This window comes from Aythya ferina (assembly GCF_964211825.1).
Source record: "Aythya ferina genome assembly, chromosome: 8".
Taxonomy (NCBI): Eukaryota; Metazoa; Chordata; class Aves; order Anseriformes; family Anatidae; genus Aythya; species Aythya ferina.
In genome coordinates, this window is record NC_140304.1 from 29,083,460 (window position 1) to 29,104,386 (window position 20,927).

Here is a 20,927-nt window from a genome sequence, read left to right on the forward strand (position 1 = left end):
ATGTGAGCTCTCCAAATCAGCAGCAGGGCTGCTCTACCTCTACAGCAGTAAGCATCAGCAAGCAAGCGGTGTTGTGATATTGCACTTAAGCACTATCAGAACTCCAAAAAATTTCCCAGAAAATTCACAGAAACATGATTATCAAACTTAAAACAATGCTATTTGAAAATATTCCCATTTTATTTAGAATCCCACTTCTGTTAATAATAATTAGGAACAAAAAAACATCCAATTGCCTTTTAAATCCATGAGTAAAATTCTCCCCAGAGCCAGGACACGAACCTGAGACTCCTCTAAGCATGGTTTGGCCAGACAGCAATGCAGAGTGCCAGCATCCTTCTTGCTGTGGACTAATTAGTATTTCATTACCAAAGTAACGCTCAAGTATTTCCACTCAGAATAATGTTCTTGAAAAGTTTATCTAAAACAACCTATTAGTTTGAATTCCTACCCTGATACACTGGCTTGCTCCTTTATAATCTAGGGATAATGCCATTTCTGAGAGCAAGCAAAGCCTCACACTGAATTCTTTTGAGGTCCAGATCCCTGCTGGTTTGGAGAAAAGCACATTTTGAAAATCAGCATGGCATCCAGGCAATCTCTAAACAACTGGTTATTTTTAGAGTTTAAAAAACATTTTAAAATTCAAAACCAGAGAGGATCCATGTGCGTAGAAGGGAAAAGGCTACACGCGTGCAGGGCAAGTGACAAGTGACGAGACTCCCACAGAACACGGACCAAAATTTAAAAGGGAAGGCAGGGTGCAAGAGACAGATGACTATATAGAAAACAAAAGACTGGACATATTTCTTTTTAATTCCTCAGTAAGTGATTCCTAACTCCCCAAGAACAAGATTGCTTGTTCTTAGGGAAATGGAAGTGCTGCCACTGACTTCGAGCTGTGGCTAAGCCGAAGGTGCGCTCCAGACTTCTGCAACGTGTTAAGTGTTTAAAATTAATGATGGGATCTTACTTAGGTAATACACGGATATTGATTTATCAGGCTTTTCTGAAAGCCAGCTTGCATGCTTACAATGAAATGAAATGTTCCCATCTCTCTATTCTGCATAAAACAGGGAACGTTATCTCTGGCTCCTATTAAATGAAAGTTCCTTGACATTGCTTTATTGATTGCGAGACCGCATTTTGCACTGAAATTAAACTGTGATCAGATTCCTTCCTCGTGGAATTACATCTGAAGAGCATTCTACCATGGAAAAATATCACCAGCAATGTAAGACAGCAGATGGAGATGCTCCGATTTATTTGGGAACCCTCATTAACTGTTTGAAAATCGTTACATTTGTAATGGTTATGACACTTCCCATACTGTATCAATATGTGTACAGATTAAGCAAAGGTGACTGCAACATTGTCCTTTCAAGTATTTTATTGTAAAGAGTGCTTAGAGAGAGTTTTTCATTTGTTTGAGGGATACTGAGTTGGAACATGCACATAAAATGTAATGTTGCATACACATCTGTACTGAAACACAGGAATAAGCACTTATTTCAACCTGGGCTTTCAGACCTTGATGCATTGATTGTGTCCTTTCTACATTCACCAATACCTCCGAATATTATTTAAGGAGTGCCCGATTCTCTGCTCATCGTGAAGCAGAAATGACACCTGTTGCAGCCAGCAGACACTTACCAACGCCAAACACAAGATCAGAACCACATCATTTTTGTAAATCATGTTTTAGGGCTGCAGCCTGCCTAATACCCTGCACAGCCTTTACATCAGCGAGCCGTGCACGGAAGGACAACAGAAGGGACAGCATGATGAGAAGCACAGCCTTGTCTCGTCTCACCCAGCCATCCAACGGAGACTTACAACCGAGCCAGTCTATAAATACACGGTCTTTGCATGTTTTGATTAAATCTGCGCCTAGTGCACTCCCAGGGATTAATCTGTCCTGCAGAATGAGGCCCACTGATAGAAATGGCTTCTTCACCACTCAGTCTGGAAGTGCTTACACGTAGCCACCCTCTCGACAAGCTGTTCACCAGCCTCTGAAGGAAATGAAACAAGAGCCACATAAAATTGCTTACAGCAGAACTGCTGGTCAGTGCTCAGCAGTCAATATTCACAAGCTCATCTGCCTCTCTCTCCCCAGCCTTTTTTTTTTTTTTTTCATCTTCAAGGTTTTAACATGACTTAATCCTGTCTCCAGTGGGTCAAAGGCATATAAAAGAAGTATTTCATAGCTCGGAGATGTTTATGACACCCCTACGTGCACAGGCTGATGGATTCCATCACATGCTATTTGATGTTTTTACTGCATCTTTGCTGAGTGCTGCTAGGAGCCATTCACCAAGTCTTACGCGAGGTATCAGATTGTTCAGAGGGCTGCAGCACGGCAGAACAAATTACAGAGAAGACTTAATTTGTATTATGGTTCAATACAGTCAATTAAATATTGCACAGATTAGAAAGTAATTTAACATTTAAGCTTCACTTGTTAAAAAAAATCCACTGTATTTCCTCCGCATTATTTTAGGTCTCACGTGACTTCAGCCACTTGAAAACACTGAAGATTTTAAAATGCAAGCACTGATAAAGCCTCATATTGGACAACTAAGCTAGTCACAGGGAGCAATAGTTGTTCTTTTTAGGCTAAATACAATGGCACCAGGGACAGCCCCAGCACCTGCCAGCACCGCACTCTTCCCTGTCCGTTCGTCCGTCTCTCTCCAGCCATGCTTATTTTCTCTCCTCTTCTCCTCTCCATCCCCTGCTTCTCCTCTTCCCCCCGCTCGCCCCCTGTACATCACACTGAATTGATTTAGCTACCTCTGAGATCTGTAGCATTTCTAATTTCCCTCAGGCCACTTGGCACCTACCATAAATTTTTTCACCCCTTATCCTCATCTTGCCCCTTTATTTCCATGCTGTAGCCTCCAGTGCCACTAAATCAATTAAGTCAATCAATTAAGTACTTGGAAGGCCCAGCAATCATGTCAAATATGTGAGTTAGATGGCATGAGAAAGTCACTGCTTTACCATTGCTATTTCTCTTTTAATGAGGTTGTCTATTTAGTGGAGCCTGGGGCGCCGTGTTAAGAGCCACAACAAAAACCATCTGTGAGCTGCAAAGCCTCCTACACGCACTGCCCCACCCAGAGCAAGACACTTGTACCACTTTATATCCGTATATTCACAGCATCACATCTGTAAGGACAAGTTGCACTGGGATTGCAGCTGCACAGCCTCTTGCCTCGTGTTACGGTGAGCCTGCCTGCAGCCGGGCATCGCCCCAGCATCAGTGCTGGGATGTGTGTGACATCCTGAGCACCCTCTGCATTGCTCTTCCTTCTAGTCCACCTGAAGAAGCATTAGCATATTTTGTGTGTCACATCAAGCCCCTCAAACAACAACGTTACCCACCAAACTGCAAAATCCTTGGAAGATTCATAATAAAATAATTCTATACACTTTTTTTTTTTTTTTTTCATGTGGCTGTCTGCCTCCCCCATACTCCAGCTCACATCATGTTTGCTCAACTTTAGGAAAACACGGCTTATACCTTTAGGAAGAGCACTGAACAAACCCTAGGACCTGAATCTAACATGGAAAATTACAGCAATGCCTCGACAATAAGCTTAGCAAGCTAGAAGCGTAACAGTACATTTACCATTGTCTACTGCAACACGTTAAGTGAAAACAATGAACTGTAAAACACGTGAGTGGTTCTCAGATGAGTTTTGTCTCATTGTTGCCAGACATGCTGGATCTGTACCGACACAACACCAGTTACTCCGCTACACCTATGAGCTGGTCGTGTTCACTGCCGGTGCTCAAGACGTGCTTGCAATGGTGCTTCTGTCAGCTGCTACTCTTGCCACTTCCTGAGCAATTGGACATCTGGTTTTCATCATTGTTTTTCTTCTATATTATTTCGATCCATTTTCCAAAGATGCATGCAAACAAATACTTGAATTTTGTTCCATTGGTTAGAAAGGCAAGAGGGCAGCAGTTCACCCAGGCCATATGCTACAAAAGGGGTCAGCTTTCAAAATCCAATGTCATATATGGATACCTGGAAAGCAAAACCCACTAGAAAAACCTCTTGCAGTTCTGAAGAGCTCAGGACTGGGAGACACTGCCAGGCACTGGCTATGACAATCAGTTTTTCACAGGCAAAGGGAAGACTATAAACCAAACACACCAGCATGGGGTGAGAAGAAGCATATAATGCGCAAGGTAACAGTCTATAGGGGTACTGCAGCACACACTGCCGAAAGGTTTTTGAAGCTGGAGTTTGAGTGTGAACGTGATTGTACCCTTCTGCTGAAAGAGACTGAAAACATGCAAACTGCTACACAGCGGAGAATGAACAGTCCAGCCCTAAATCCCTTCAATACAAAGCCACTCATGGAGCTTGAGGTGAAAAACAGGTTAGGGACTTTCTGCCTGAAAAATACAAGAATAGGAGCTAGAAAGGAAAATGGAAGCTCTGGGGGGGTACCCCAAGCCTGACTGGACTTCTCAGATGGCAGCCTTGAAGCATGTCCTCACAATGAGACAGAAATAAGTCTGTCTAATCCCTGTGCTTCTTCCATACAGATTGATTTTGCAGACAATAACCTAAACAAAGACTTTTCCAAGTGCCAACTCCTAACAGGCATTTCAGTGCACAAGCTTTGCAACGGAAACACACAGCATGAAAAGCACACTTGTAGGTTACACGCAGTTAAAGGCCTGATCTATGTAAAGCACCCAAAAGATGTGTAAATTTTATTTCCTCTTAATAATAATAATAAAAAAAATCTCGTAAGAACTGTTCTCTTCCTGCAGCCAAGGAGACTGAAGCAAAACCAGGTAATGTGACTTGCTCCAGCTTACAGGGGAACGTGCCGCTGAGTCAGGAAGGACAAAAGTCAGCGAGCATAATTGTATGTTTAAAGATAAGCCAGTCTTCAAGTGAAGTGCTGTACTAGGCTCAATCCGCACAGTTCAATTCAGCCTACATGAAGACAAGCACTTAGTGAAAGTACCCGAGGTAAGAGCCTGTTTGGCTGGGCTCAAGAAGATGGCTTAAAAGTGTGCTTCAGCCTCATCTAAAGTCTGAGCTAATCCTTACCGTTTCTTTGGCTTGACAAAGAACTACTACTACTACTATCACCTGTGTGTAAACTGGGGAGTAAAAGTAACAAATTTTTAAGGGAACAAATGGAGGCATCCTTGTTTGTGCTTTCTGCGAGGCGCACATGCCATGATGCTCTCAACTTGCCTGGAGTTGTCCTCACTCACGGCCCACAGCGTGTACCATTAGTCAATTAAGTTAGCAGGACTTAACTTTGCCAGCACAGCGGTCTAATTGTGATGAATGGATCCACAACATTGAGCTAGCTGGATATTCAAAGAACCTAATTTGTGAAACAGAACACCACTAAGGTAATAAACTTCTGTCTGGCTCTCATAATTTGTAATAATGTCTGACAAAGACCAGATATGAATTTAGTTATTGTTCATTGTCTTCGAAAGCAAATGCTAAGTTGCTCATGCAGAAGATCCATTTATTAGATATATGAACTTCTGAAAGGAACAAAACAAAACTGGAATGCACACATGGCCAATTTCCTATCTTTACTTCAACAACTTTTCAATTTCTTATTGTACCAGCAGTGAAACTAGCTAGCTAAATATAAAGCCCTTGTCCAATTACCATTAATCCTGAGTTATACTTAAAATATGCACTTGCAAACATCATTCCAGGACAAATAAAATCCTAAAGGGCAAGGAAACATTTCTACAGAGCTTTTGAACAACAAATGCGCTACACTAAAGCTGTGCTGCTGGACTTCCTATGAGCCTTGCACTATTTTCTTATTGGTTTTGTGTCAGACATGGTTTTTGTTTTACCAGGATGGTTAAAACAATGGAGGATTTGCACAAGGATATCGAGAAGCAACAAATGTGATCCTCAATACCCCTTTAGGTTGTATATGTCCCTTAAGTTCTATAAACACCTCAGCTGTTTGAGACCATCTACAGACTATAATATGCTGCCTTACCTTGCCATTTCACTACTTCAATGTAGTGTACAAGCAGCAATACTTGCTTATTAAGTTATTATTTTATTCCTTGGGATGGCAGCTGGCCCAGTGGCCACTGCTGTGTTTCCAAGGCTATCACGCATCTATTCAACTGTATTCCCTGTTAGCACCCACCTCATCACCTTGTGAAAAACAGTCAGAAGATCAATACAGCCATAAATATCCCAGCATTGCCTCTCTACTCTCAAGCGAAAGCTTGCACACAGCCGAAGCATAGCACCTCTTCCCATAACTTGTGTTCTTTCCTGTTATGCTCTGAAGTTTGTAAGACTGTTATTGATGAAATCTGAAATTTGAGGGAGCACAATACTCAATAATAAGACAGTTTGTTACAGTGTCACTGAACATCCCGGTACTTTTATTGCATTCATCTTTACAGCCTGTGAATTGCTTCAGAGAAACCTCGGCTTTTACAAAGTTCTTTTGTTCCTTTACACCAATATCTTTCACCTCCTGAAATGCTTTTGATTTATATGAACAGCACAAGACGTTTCTTCATACAACTCCTAGTAGCTTTGGAGGTATTTTTTGACTTTAACTGCCTCAAGTCCTAAGTGCTTCAGATTTAGTAAGTGTTATGAGCCACTCTCTTCTTGTAGACTGTGATTTCACAGAATCACAGAATTTTCTAGGTTGGAAGAGACCTCAAGGTCATCGAGTCCAACCTCCAACCTAACGCTAACAGCCCTCCACTAAACCATATCCCTAAGCTGTACATCTAAGCGTCTTTTGAAGACTTCCAGGGATGGTGACTCCACCACTTCCCTGGGCAGCCTGTTCCAATGCCTCACAACCCTTTCTGTAAAGAAGTTCTTCCTAACATCTAACCTAAAACTCCCCTGGCTCAACTTAAGCCCATTCCCCCTCGTCCTGTCACCAGGCACGTGGGAGAACAGGCCAACCCCCACCTCTCTACAGCCTCCTTTAAGGTATCTGTAAAGAGCGATAAGGTCACCCCTGAGCCTCCTCTTCTCCAGGCTGAACAAGCCCAGCTCCCTCAGCCGCTCCTCGTAGCACTTGTTCTCCAGGCCCCTCACCAGCTTCGTCGCCCTTCTCTGCACCCGCTCAAGCACCTCGATGTCCTTCTTGTAGCGAGGGGCCCAAAACTGAACACAGTACTCGAGGTGCGGCCTCACCAGAGCTGAGTACAGGGGGACGATCACCTCCCTAGCCCTGCTGGTCACGCTGTTCCTAATACAAGCCAGGATGCCGTTGGCCTTCTTGGCCACCTGAGCACACTGCTGGCTCATATTCAGCCGACTGTCCACCATCACTCCCAGGTCCTTCTCTGCCTGGCAGCTTTCCAACCATTCCTCTCCCAGCCTGTAGCTCTGCTTGGGGTTATTGCGCCCCAGGTGCAGGACCCGGCACTTGGCCTTGTTAAACTTCATGCAGTTGACCTCAGCCCATCGGTCCAACCTATCCAGATCAACCTATCCAGATTTGAAAAGCTTGTTGCTGAAAACCAGCCTCTGATGCTCTTGATTTGTCACAGAAACTCTGTAAAGCAGAGCTTACAAAGATTACAAAAATCCCACTCATATTGGCAATACTAAAATTCAAGTTGCAGTGGATAGTCATCAAAACAGAAACTTTAACCATAATTCTAATTTCATAACATCATGAACTTCTCTGTAATAGGGGAAAAAGACAAGGGGAATTTAGTTCATATTTATCTGTTCATACGTCAAATACTTTTACCAATTTAATAAGACTTTAAATAGGGCTGAGGGAAAGCATATGTACACAGAATAAGAATAGGAAAGGACCTTACGAACTCATGAACTGCATATAACCAACACGTCATGTTCCTGAACCAGCCAAAAATGAAAGCAAGAAAAGTTGAGAAGTGTATAAGATGCAATATTTTATATCTTTCAAACACAAAAGTGATTTCATAGCTACAAATAAACTGAAGCATACTAGCAAGAAATCCTACCTGTATTGGGCACTGACAGATCGGTTTCAAATGGCACAGTACGGGACTGGGCAAAATCCACTCAGCTCAACTCCTCATCATTCATGGCTTAAATTTCTAGTGGCCAGCATATAACTACACAGTACCAGCTAAAGGACACATACTAAAAGATTCCCCAACACAGACACCGGTTTGCATATGAGAAATATCTGAGTTCTTTTCTTTCTGTACTCCAAACAGTTAAGGTGTCTGAGCTGCTGGATGTCCCTCTACAAAGGACGTATCTGTGCAGTACAAGTGACTCGAGTAAAATCCTTAGAATTCAAACTACCTACCCCGCTCATAAACACCACGCCGGCACTCCATGACATTTTATACTCAGCCTTCCTACAAAGAAAGAGAGGATACCTTTTTCTGTGAGTTACAACTGCATGTATAAACCAACTTCAGATAATCCCATAAACAAGCCGCTCCTTCCTTTTGCTCAGGTCCCACAGCAGACACTTAACTGAGGATATAAAACATCCAGAGCAACTCAACGTGAATGTGTGTAGTACTGGAGCTCTGAAGACAAGAATGAAATAAAATATAAAAGGCAAACCTCAAAGAGACTTTAAAAGGAACAAAGACCTTTCATGTAATTTTAGGCTTGATTTGGGGTGGTTTTTACTGCCTTATTCTGAGGTAGGAATTTCTGGAGTTGTGCTCGGTAGGTCCTTGTCCCGTTGTGTTACAGCAGTTCTACATTTCAATTCAAGCAGTGAAGCATTTTACAAGTTCTTCCCTTCCATCCAAAAGAGAGTCCCAAAGCTCCCATTCGCACAGTTTCATGCCCAGAACTGTTTCTCCCCTGCTTGTTTTCCTGTAATGGAGGCTGAATGTTTAGGTTTAGTCTTCTCCTAACTGAAATCTCCAAAAGCAATGATGAATGAGTGCTCTGCCTCATCTGTTTCACAACACTCCCTTCCAAGTCTGCACAATGCTGCTGCTGGCTTTGCTGGGAGTACAGTGATGCTGAGTTAGGATGGGAACACAAAGGCTAAGAAGTATTAACAGCAGAGACAGCCCACTAAATGCTGCTTGTTCCAGAAGAGTGCTGCAATGCCGGGATGTGTAATGCCACATTGCCACCAGGTACTGGGTAGCTCACCGGGAGATGTAGCTCCAGCCCTCAGGCTCCGCGATATGTGTTTGCATGCATGCTGAGGATACAGTGGATAAAACAGATGGAAAGTTGTGAGGATAATTATCTCACTTAGGAAGACAACTTCTATGAACAGTTATTTATATATTAATCAAAGATCTATCGGTATCTGAAAGGTATTACTTATTTAACTGAGGGACAGGAACAAAATAAGGTATTTGTGTTTGGGAACTGTCAACAACTATCAGCATCCAGTGGCTGCCAGCATCCTTTCTTCTCTTCTCCTTCCACAGGGACACTTACTACATAAACTAGGCGGAAGAAAAGGCATTTACTTGTCCCCCCGGACTATCAGGCTGAACAAAGCTCTTGCTGACTTCCCTGTAAACACAGATGTGATCCCGAGGGCAGAACATCATCCAGCGATTTTATTGCCAATAGAGCTCTATTACTATCATCCCGCAAACTCCAGGTAACTTTAAAAGTAAACCTTCCTGTAGCTTCCTATCCCATTACGCTGACAGCTAAGGTCATCTGTTTCCCGGGCGTTTGACACCAGCAATAGGCGAGGTTAAACAGCCTACAAGTCCGCACAGAAATTCAGACGCGCCGCCCGCAGTATTGCTATTACCAGGGCAAACCAGAAAATTGCAGAGCAGCCCACCGGCTAAAATGCACTGAATAGAAAGGAAAATCACCGGCACACCCGGGGTGTAATGCTTCACAGACATCTCAAAGAGGAAGGCACCGAGGATTTCAAAGGGGGACGTAACTTTCTGTTAGGGCACCTGCTGAAGGTCCCCCGCCGCTCTCCGGGGCAGTTTTAGTGCATCTCGGTGGCCTGCTCTATTATTATGTCAGCATTTCTCTCACTAAATCCTTTCCTGAGCAGTTTGAAATTCAGCCATTATAATTCTGCGTGTGCTGAAAATGGGCCTGCAATTTTTTTTCTAGTGTGTAATGCGTTAACCTGGCTTTGAACTACCAGTACCTGTGAGTATCTCCCCACAAGCGATGGCATTTTGGGTGCTCTTCTACAGGACAAATTGCAGCTGGAGAAAAGGAATACAGTTATGTTGGAGTCTGTGAGACTACTACATGGCTTTCGTATCTTAATTTATCTGAATTAAGGAAGGCAAGAGATTACAGGCAAAAACAAACAAACAAACAAACAAAAACATAACTCTGTACTGTGAGTTTTTTGTTATGGGACTTTGATTGTTTTGCTATGCATCCTCACTGGAAGGATGCAATGAAGCCCCACTATATAATAGGATCCATAAGAACAAACATTTTTATGCTGACTTTACAGTTTTTAGTAAAATTGCCCCCATAGTCTGTATTAGCATACCAAATGTTAAAACCAGATGAGTTTAAGTCTATTGCTGGGTGTTTGGCTTAAACAACAGGAGGACTTATACAGCCAAATGAGACCACCAGTAAGTCATAAAAATCTGATTTTCTGCCTTTTGGAAAGCAATCAAATGTTTATCCTCTCCACGCTGAAAAATAAAATTACAATAAATTCCAACAAATTATTTCAGTTTAGATAAAATGCCTCGAATAGCTTTATTTGATCTGCATGCCAGATGGTGTCAAAAATGTGAAGGCAGTTCCTGTGGGTACTCACTACAAGAAGGCAGAGCTCAGCTGAAGATCAGAGCATTTCCAAATGAGAGAAGGGACAGAAATTTCAGCCTTACTCTTTATGTTAGGAAGAAAGAGAAAATTCAAACCAAAGCTCCAGATCCAAAAACACTCCGACTTTGCAATGTGCAAAATCACACCTGAGTTTTACCTTTTGGGTTCTTTTTTTTCCTCAGAGTGACAAAACTGTCATAATATATAAGGCTTTTATAGTCTTCATACAGCAAACTGAGCATGTATGCAATGTATCTCCACAAGCTTGTGGCTATTAAAAATCCCTGTGGAGCACTCTGAACTACCTAAACTGTCTAGGGCACTGTTGGGAAGGCCAATAAGAAATGAATTACAATAGTCAATAAGGGATGTAATTATAGAGGTAGGTTCTCCTGACATTTACATTTTGCTAACTGTCAGATGTTATTTATTAAATGTATTATTGTTTCCCTTTTAAAATATCATGAGACTGTAAATACCTTGTCAGAGCAATATGCAGGGTTTTTAAGTTACCTACTGGGCCGTATCCTAATTAGATTTATTTACTACATGTAAAACAGTAAATGCTATGTCTTAGCACTCACGTTTACACACAGATAGGAAGTGCCAAGCACCTGAGGCCTCCCCTCAGCCTCCTTTGCTCTGGGCTGAACATAACAAGGGACCTCAGCTGCTCCTGGTGCATCTGGCCATCCAGACCCTTCCCCAGCTTTGCAGTCCTGCCTTGGACACTCTCTAATCAATTTATGTGTTTCTTATATCAAAACCACACACAGTACTCGAGGTGAGGCCGCAGCAGCACAGAGCAAAGCAGGACAACCCCTTCCCTTGTCCGGCTGGCAGTGCCGTGCCTGGTGCACCTCTGAGACGTGGAGTTTAATGAGTTTCCAGCACAGGGGTGCTTTAAGGAAAAATGTGAAGAAAAATACCGAAGTACTGGATGAAGATTTGCAAAGAATTCCCCCAAAGTCTGATGGACAGGATGGGGAGAGGCTCAGAGTTGTTTATTTGAGAGCTGAATAAATGGATGATGAAAGCTGGCACTGTGGAATGGCTCCTTGGATGAGGATGAAGAGTAAAGGAGCCATGAAGGGCCTGGAAACGAAAACAGACAGGCTATGGGTTGATAAAACAGACAAGGCAGATTCAGCATAGGAATACAAAGAGAAGCATGACATGATCAAAACAATAAGCTGAGACAGCAATCTTGGCAGTCACGACAGATTCCCAAAATAAAAGTCACATTTGTCAAGGACAGAGAAAAGGATAACAATTGAGACATGAGATGAAGAGAGGCAGAACTGTACATAACTGTAAGCATGGCAATAAGTGCTGTATTTCAGAGTAGCTACGAGGAATCTGTAAGATCTGGAGTTGCCCTAGATGTGGCAATTGAAAACAAGGTTGAGTCAAGCAGGCTGCTGAGTTTACAGGGCTAAATAATAGATGATGCTGATATTTTCCTCTGCACTCAAAAAAGAAGGTCAGAGAAAGACCTTTGGGAGTCAGGATTAAAAGGCCTGTTTTAGCCATCTTAAGCTTGATCTGATGGCTAAACATGCAGGGAGAGGGCTGGAAGGACAGGTCAACATTTGAGCAGAAGAAGATGGGGAGATTTGATTTGAGCAGATGATATCCTCTCTCCTGCTCACTGCAGAGCAAGTACGAAGCAGATAAAACAAGTTCCTTCTTTTATTTCTATTTTTAAATATTTGGAGACGTTCAGTGATAGAAACTTGACAGTTTGACATTTCATCTGCTCCAGCACATGTGCTTCAAGGAATAATTACAGAGCCATAATCGTACCTCGATTTCTGGTCAAAGATGCCAGAACCAACAGATTTCCAGCAAAGTCAAGAAGTACCTTTGGTACATTTTAAATGAGGGATCTTCTGCCAACAGTGAGAATTTTAATCTTGCTAAAATTTTCTTTCAGCCAACATTAGCTGTCCTGTTAGCAATCTATCAGCATAATTAACCCTATTCTCGTCAAATGGAGAAGAGCACCAAATACTGGGGTTATCAGCACAAAACTGCAGTCATTAGTTCTGCAGCCAGCAAGAAAAGACAAATGCATTGCTTTTGCACAAAATGCTACAGATGAGATCTGGTCCCCCTAGCACAAACAGGGAGGTCTTATTCATAGAGTAACGCTTACACAGGTAAACCCTGCTCTGTATGAGATTCACATAATTGTCTTAAAAGACAATAGGTTAGAATAAAGGATGGACAAGACAAATGGAATTCATATATATATATGTGTGTGTGTACACAGTTTTCCTTCCTGAACTTCATACTGGCAGAAAATGGCTACAGATTAAATTCATAAAACATGAGTAACACACTGCAACACTTCTCTGCAAAACTGTAACCCAATCAGACATCTACGGTTTTCCCAGAAATGTTACAAACCCACAGGCTATGCCCAAGCCCTGTGTTTTCATAAAGATACGGGTCAGCATCTCTGAACAACTGATACTCCCAAGTGTACAAGAGAGAATGAAAATGAAACTCACTCTTGGGGTGCTGCGTATGACAAAATAAGAAAAAACTGGTGAAGTGACTGGCATCTTCATAGACTGGGTTACAGTCCGTATATTAACAGTATTTCTCACAAACAAAAGCGGTTCTGATATAGGATGTCTGGATGACTGCTGCATCTAGATATTTCATGTGTAGCAGTATATAGCTTATATAGAGATATACACTGCAGTATATTCGGGTAATTTCCATACCCATGAGCTGACACAGAATTTTACTTCAACAGAAATAATTCTTCACTTAAAGCCAATTTGTAAATTTTTCCTTTTGACATAATTCTCTTTTACAGTGTCTGGGTTTTCCATCAAAGTCAACGGGGTTTTGCAATTAGAGCATGAATTTAAAAGCATACCTCATTACATGAATGCAGAAGAAAATGGTTTCCCTAGTATTTTACAGAATTAAATTCTTGTTCTTAAATACATTTTTGTAAAGTAACCTACAGTAAACAAAGATTTATTGTTACATTAATAAACAATGAGACAATTACAGCCTCTTTACAGAGACCATATTAGTCATGCACGTCTAATGAAGCATTACTAAGCTATCACAGGGAGATAGCCTGATGTGTGTGATTAACAAAATAATACTCATAAATAGCTAATGAACAATGATGGTCCTTTAAAAATGGTGCATATCCTGCTATATGGAGAGTTATGGGGTTTGTTGCTTTCTAAGGAGCACATTAACCGCCAGGCTCCACCCTGAAAAGGAGCATATTAAATAGCATAATGCAACTATTTGCATTTTTGCCTTCTGCAGAGCATCCTTTTGAAAATATAAAAGCACTCCTATGAAAGCCAACGAGTGCAGCGCATATTTCAGCTTGTGTGGTACGCTGGTTGAAAGATGACATCTTGAGATGGCACCAGGGTGTAGGGGGAATACAGCAGAACAAATGGGCAAAAATTATTTTCAGACAACATGCAGGCATGAAATCCCCAAAGTAGCACTGGGTAGAAAAAGTTTGGATTTAGTAATAAGTGTGGTGGTTTTTAAATTTTAAGTAAGATCATATCTTCCCTTAAAATTATGTGCATATTTGGAAAATGGATTCTGGAGAAGTGAAATGGTACGGATGGCTCACAAGAAATAGAAGAAAAAAGGGTACATTTATTAGAAAAAAAGAAAAAAAGGGTCAAAGCCCATGTGTAAGGACTATTTTTAGCACGCAGCAGGAGAGCATCCTGTTAGTCAAACTAAATGCAATTTTGGATTACACAGCTAATTTTGGAAGTTTAACAGCAGCACAATGGTGTAGGGAGATGGTCATCCTTTTTGCTCTTCATCATAAGATGAAAAGCCAGACTGGATCTATTGCTAATGCTCAATTTCACTGATTTTTTTCCTATACAATCATCATTTTTTGAAGGATTTTTTTTAAACGGAAGAACATGGAACACGTTCCAAAATGCTTTTTTTGTTTGTTTTTGCATCTGACACTGAGCAGGAGCTGAGTTAGTCAGGGTGCACGAACTGCAGACTTACAGGGTGAGCTTTGCTGAGCAGAGCCTTGCCTATGGCTTTCTAAATACCTTGACTAGTATCTGAAAAGTGTATGAAGAAGCTTGTTTAGACTAATCAATGGAACAGAATTAAGGAATATATGAGCTGTGTGTTATTTAGGGAATTCCTTTTGCAGTGCTACAGATGCACAAAGTTGCCTTGTGTCTGCAGTGCAAACTCACAGCAAATCCTTGAGGTTTTCTTGGTGAGATAAATTCTTCCCAAATGTTATTCCATTTTCAGCCAAACCTCCCTTCATGGATAAATTTACTCAAAGGGCAGAATTTCTGATAGCTCGAATAATGACATTATTAAAATCAATATTATTTGATGAATATTATGTCTGTAACCCATCAGAGCTGTAACGTACAGGGGGAAAAGCCATGCTTATGATTTTCAGTAGTAACCCACGTACAGACCTTCATCTGTAATGAATTATGGAGCAATTCTCCTAAATCATTTGTATGAAGTCAGCTATGACATTGCCAATTTTAAAAAAATTTGCTAGTTTTGAGCTACAAATTGATTTTTTATTGTGATAAATTAAAATCCAATAGTAGCGTACAAGATACTAACATACAGAAGCCTACATTTCTTCAGAATATTTTTTTCTCTTTTATGTCACATCAGACTGCCACTGTGGCAGACATGACAGCAATAGAAAATGATAAAAACTAAGAAAGGGCATTCTGGAGAGCTAAGTAGCCCTTCTAAACAAACAACAAATGAGCACTGTGACCCAAAACATTCTTTTGGGAATCCCGAAATTACAGAAATACAACTAAGGGAGGGAGCCTTGGCAGAGGACTAGAGGGCAGTTAAAAGAGAAGAAAGCACATGTAAAATTGCCCAGGCTGTTCCCTAGAGAGGGCATATTTTTCTCTCTGTTGCACAAATCTCAACATCAGTCTCCCAACTTTATAAACTATTAAGTTTATGTGGATATCAGAAGATTTCTGATATTTCTGATTTTCAGTTTCACCAGCCTGAGAGCTTTGCTATCGCTTCTAAGTCAAGAATTAGATTAACAGTGCCTGGCACTGCCCAATTGCATTGTCCTTATTTTGCCTTATAGGAAGCTCTACTTTACAGCAATAATGCAGCTTTCTTTGAGAGTGTTGTTAGCATCCAAATATCAAAGTTAACCTACATTGATTGTCTTATTTACTGCTACAACAGCTCGCATCTCTTAGCATTACACCACAATGAACCACAGCCAAATGAGTGAGACATTACACATCACCCCTAAGGTAATCACCCCTAAGGGCATCCCCTAAATACATGCCTCATGCTGTAGCAAGCACCTTGGAACATGAGTGCTCCAGCAGCTCAGAGAGCAGACACCTGTCGGTGTCCAGCACAGTCTCTTGCTGATGCTGCTGACGTGTCTGAGATGCTGGAGCTGCATGTGGCTACCAGCAGGAACACAAATGGGATGGCAACTACAGGCTGGATGGGCTGAGTGGGTCAGGGATGTGAAACTGGGTTTGGGACACAGGGAAAGCCAAGCTGGGGATGTAGCTGAAGGGATGGTGACTGTGAGGGGCTGGCAGAGAAGTCTATGCATGTTGGCTTTCAAAAACTTGGAACAGAAATCACGACTCTCCTGCTTTCAAAAAGCCACATAAAACCTGATGGCAAAATCACCCTGCATCCCTTTGTCACGGTCCTGTTTCAAGAATGACAAGCCAATAGTCCTGTACATCACTCCAGCAGCTCAGGGGCAGACATCTGGAAGGTGGATTTAAAGCTTTCAGCCTATGCCTCAGTGAGTGAGTGACAGGGTTGCTATAAGGATGATATAGTTATGTCAGATTTAGAGTACAGGGTGTCAAAGTTATGAAATCTTCGAAGGAGACTTGTCATGTCCCCACCTCACTAGCTGCAGATATGAGAGTGTGTGGGACACTGCAGGAAAGGCAATTTGGATGAACTATACCTGTATTTCTAAACGCATTGCCTTTTCTCAGTGCCATCTTAGGAAAATAAACGGAATGTTTGTGAAACACACAGAGCTCAGTGCCGCAGGACGAGTCTCTCTCTTTATTCTTTTTTATTTCCCCAAGAAAAGACTAAACAGAAAGTAACTACTGCCTTATTGCCCTTTTCACAGAGTGCAGTAAGGCAGCAGGCTGAACATGGAAGAAAAAGAAAACAAAATATGAATATACCATTCATGGAGTGAACGTGAATGCTGCTCTGTGAGCTGAGTGAAACTGATAGTCTCTAACAAAACACACACAAAAAAGGGAAGTTATGTCATCATGTAATTAAAAACTATTGTAATGCCTGCATATTAGAGGACCCAACCACGACTGCACTGGCAGCCTAATCCTGACATTTCCTATCTTCTGAGCACAGGCTGTAACCTCAGCAGCGTTCTCCTAAACACTGCTTTTGTATGCATACTTTGCACATGCTGTACACAACACTTTCCAAACGAGCTTTTCATCACTAACTGCTTGTATTATGTATCAGTGAGCTCAATGACATTGATTTTCTAATAATATAAATTAACTGGCAAAGATAATTTCATCTATCATCAGTAGGGTTTTATTTCTGGCACCATGTTAAATAGTTAATCTTTCAAAAGATTAAATCAAGAGCCTTTTAAAATTCAAGGCAGAGCTAAAACTGCTGTAAAAATCTTCCTAATTAGGATTAAAATAGTTTGTGTGTTGTGTCTTTATATCTAAGTAGTATAATGTTTTGCTTAGATTTTCTTCTTTCAAAGTAGTTTAAAAAAAAATCAGACATGCTAATTCTGTGGCAAAAAATAAAATAAATGCATGCAACACGGTCATCTGCAACTTCCTTGACCTGGGCAAGTTGCTGCTTGGAAGCCTCAAACAGCAACCTCAAATTTTCAGATATCTTGTACCTCCGATTCCATACAATATACATATTTTCTACCAGTGATGATAAAAAACTGTAAATTCTCATGTTTGCTGCTTATCTGACAACAGACTGTCATTGCTGCTAAGAGGAGCATAGTGCGTTGTGGTGATGATGACCACACTGATCTGGAGTTACAGATCTGAGAGAAATTCTTACAATTCCGCTGGGACACCTGAAGCAATCACAGCTATGAGCATGCACCTCCTGTTGCCCTTCCCCTTTCCCTGACATCAGTGGGGAAAATAAGATTCACTCTCCTGGGCTTGCCCACAGCTCCCTGTCCTAGCTTGTTTTCTTCCCATGGCACAAAGGCCTCAATCCAAGCCAGTCCCAATCCTAATCCCTTGTCAATAGACTCTCAGAAGTCATTTGCCCTGTACTGCCAAGGGGTCTCGAGCAGCATCCAGAGGAGTATCCAAGGCTGGACAAGAAAACCCATACGGACACAGGTACCAGTCTGTAACTTGGACCACTGAAGTCTTTTCCAAATGGGGAGATGATGACTCCAAGAAGCAATTTTGTGATCTGGCAGAAGGAAAGCAGATCCTCTCCTGCCCCTTTCTGGACCCAGAGCTGCGACTGTTTATGCACCTAAGGAGCATTTGTGTACTCAAGTAATTTCTTCTGCAGAAGTAGCCAGGACAAAGCTTTACAATAAACTGCATCCCCGTGCTACATTTTACACCTCAGTCATCTAATGGCTTGCTCTGATATATGATAACCCTTTATCAAGCTTGTCAGATGCTTTATGTGTGCCCACATTGGTGAGATATTACTGTTCAGCTAGGAAATACTTTTAAAGGAACAACCATGAAAACATTCAATTTTGTTCCATTGTACGATCGTTTTACTTACCCCTGTCTTTTCGTCAAAGATTTTGATTCCTCCAAAGGAGACTGTTAAGAAGATTTTCTGTTTATGCTCTCCTTTCGAACGAGCGGCAGCAACAATTCCCTACAGAAACAAAGAACAGGTTGGCTGGTTTCATTATTCCCCTCGTTTTGTGTTCTGATAGGTACCCACAGCAAAGCACAAAGATTTGCTCGTGGGCGATTCATCGCCTCTTGGGGAATACTTAAGGGCTTTTCAGGAGCAGTACCCTGCTTGCTTTTGGCTTCCTCCCTTTTTTCAAGGTAGCGCATCCTTTTTATGCTACCCACAGACCACTGCAAATGTGCTCCCACTTCCAATCCCTATACTAGCTAATCCTCTGTGAAATTTGTTTTCATGGAAGCTGAAGGTCATTTCTAGAGCACTTTTTCTAGCTGTAAGCTGTTCTGTTTTCCCTTAAAAAAAATAAAAGAACAAAAAACAACAAAAAGCCAACAGCAACAACAACAAAAAAACAGAACAAGCAGTGAAGGAAAAAAAAAAAGTCCATGCCTTTAGCTTACTTCATGGATACACACTTACCTGGAATAAGCAAACTGAACTTTTTATAGAAGAAAAATGTTCTTTACTAAATCAAACTACACATCTACTGTAAAAAACACTGGCATACAGAGGTATTTTTTTTCATGATCTCAGGCTTTTACTTTGTAAGTGAACTTGCTGATACACAATTCATATATTATCCTTCCGCAGCGTAGCTATAATAGTATCTCCTATTTCCACCCTCTCAGGAGCCTGGCTGCCCTGATCAATAACACTGTACTAAGATGAAATGTAATCAAATTAAATAGTAAATAGCAAATAAATAAAAGTGTTTAGCCTTTATCTGATGCTCTGCAATTTCAAAATGTTTTAAGACCTTCCAGAGGTCATTGTTTCCATTACACAGACGTTGAAATTAAAGAGAAAAATTGAGTGATTTGTCAAAAGTTCCCCCAAAACATTATTCCTGGCCCTAAAACTGTTGTTAGATACTTAAAAGTGTCCTAGTGCTAAGGTGCCTTACATACAAACAGGAATTTCTAATGCTTCCTTCCCTAAAGAGTTTCAGTCATCTCACAGTACTGTTTGGATCAATCCTGCCAGTAAGCAAACAGGTATCTGGCATCTTGGAAGTGTGAAAATGGTACTCCATGGAGGAAGGAAACAAAAAGGCTTGCCCAGCAGAACAGTGACAAGTCCCCCAAATTGCTTCTAGGAACTATGGAAGGATGTGAAATACCCAGCGTGCAATCAAAACAGACACAAATATTGTGGCAGATGTGGTAAGTCTGTAGAACACCTTTTAGAACAGATTAATTTTTGCCTGTCATGAAATGTTAGCAACTGATTTGTAAATTATCTACCAGATCTTTCTTTTAGATTGCTGAACCATGGGATGTGTGTCACTCTGTGCTGTTTGCTCATGAATAAGCAACCTGTACTTGCCTGCTCCCCAAGACTGGAACCCATGCTCTGTCCTCTCAGGGCACGACCTCCTGATTTTGTAACCCTTTAGTCCTGCTGTTACGGGTACAAGACATTCTCCTCTCACTGAGGACACCAGTTCCCCTGTAGCTCACCCCCTACACCCCACACCATCACTCCCCCTTCCTGCCTGTCCCCACAGGAGCTATAGTTCAAGGTAAGGCTGTAGTTGATTAGCACTGTCATATGAAGTGTTCTGATGTATTATTTTTGCTCGTAGTGGTTTACCTCCCCTTTTGCATACTAAAACTATTCAATTTGTGGATGTGTTGTTTATAATTTGCGGACAAATTGCAGTGGTGTCAATCATGAACAACTGCTGAACTCTGAGACAACCTATTAAAATTAAACTGGGATAAGAAATACCAGCCAGGAGTTCATGTACAATTGACTGACTTCGATACATAATTAACCAGAGCGTGATTCAGTGTCAGGAAAAGAGAATGAGTGAAAGTTCAGGCTGAAATTCGCTCCCCTTGACGTTGTAATGTTAAAGATTAAAAGTGGCACTGCACCTTGAGCTTCATCATGGAGTCTTGGCATAACTTGTCTCCTCGGGCGGCAGAAACCTCGTCTATCCCAATCAGTTTTGCTTTGTATCGGACACCGTCACCCTTAAACCTCTTTATTAAAGTGGCTTCACTGCGATCCTGACCTGAAAAGACATAAGGGAAAAGGGAAATTCGCAGGCGTGTAAAGGCAAATAAATGAATAAATACTCCCAATTAAGTGGCAAATTAGATCCAACTCCTAGCTCAACACCTCAGCATGTGAACATTTGAATAAAATTAGAAGAAATGTACAAGTTCAATAAAACCTTTTGACCTTACTACCTCAAATGAATTCACAGTGGAATTGT

General features: G+C 41.4%; 1 protein-coding gene across 19 annotated transcripts in view; it reads right to left on the minus strand.

Moving 5' to 3' along the window:
- DAB1 (DAB adaptor protein 1) overlaps positions 1-20,927 on the minus strand; it is a 402,811-nt gene that overhangs the window by 36,863 nt on the left and 345,021 nt on the right. For all 19 annotated transcript variants that reach the window (XM_084527899.1, XM_084527898.1, XM_084527895.1 and 16 more), the window contains 2 exons: positions 20,584-20,723; positions 18,566-18,664 (listed from right to left, as the gene is read on the minus strand). In XM_084527899.1, coding sequence (XP_084384025.1) covers positions 18,566-18,664; positions 20,584-20,723 — 239 coding nt within the window. The remainder of the gene's footprint in view (positions 1-18,565; positions 18,665-20,583; positions 20,724-20,927) is intronic.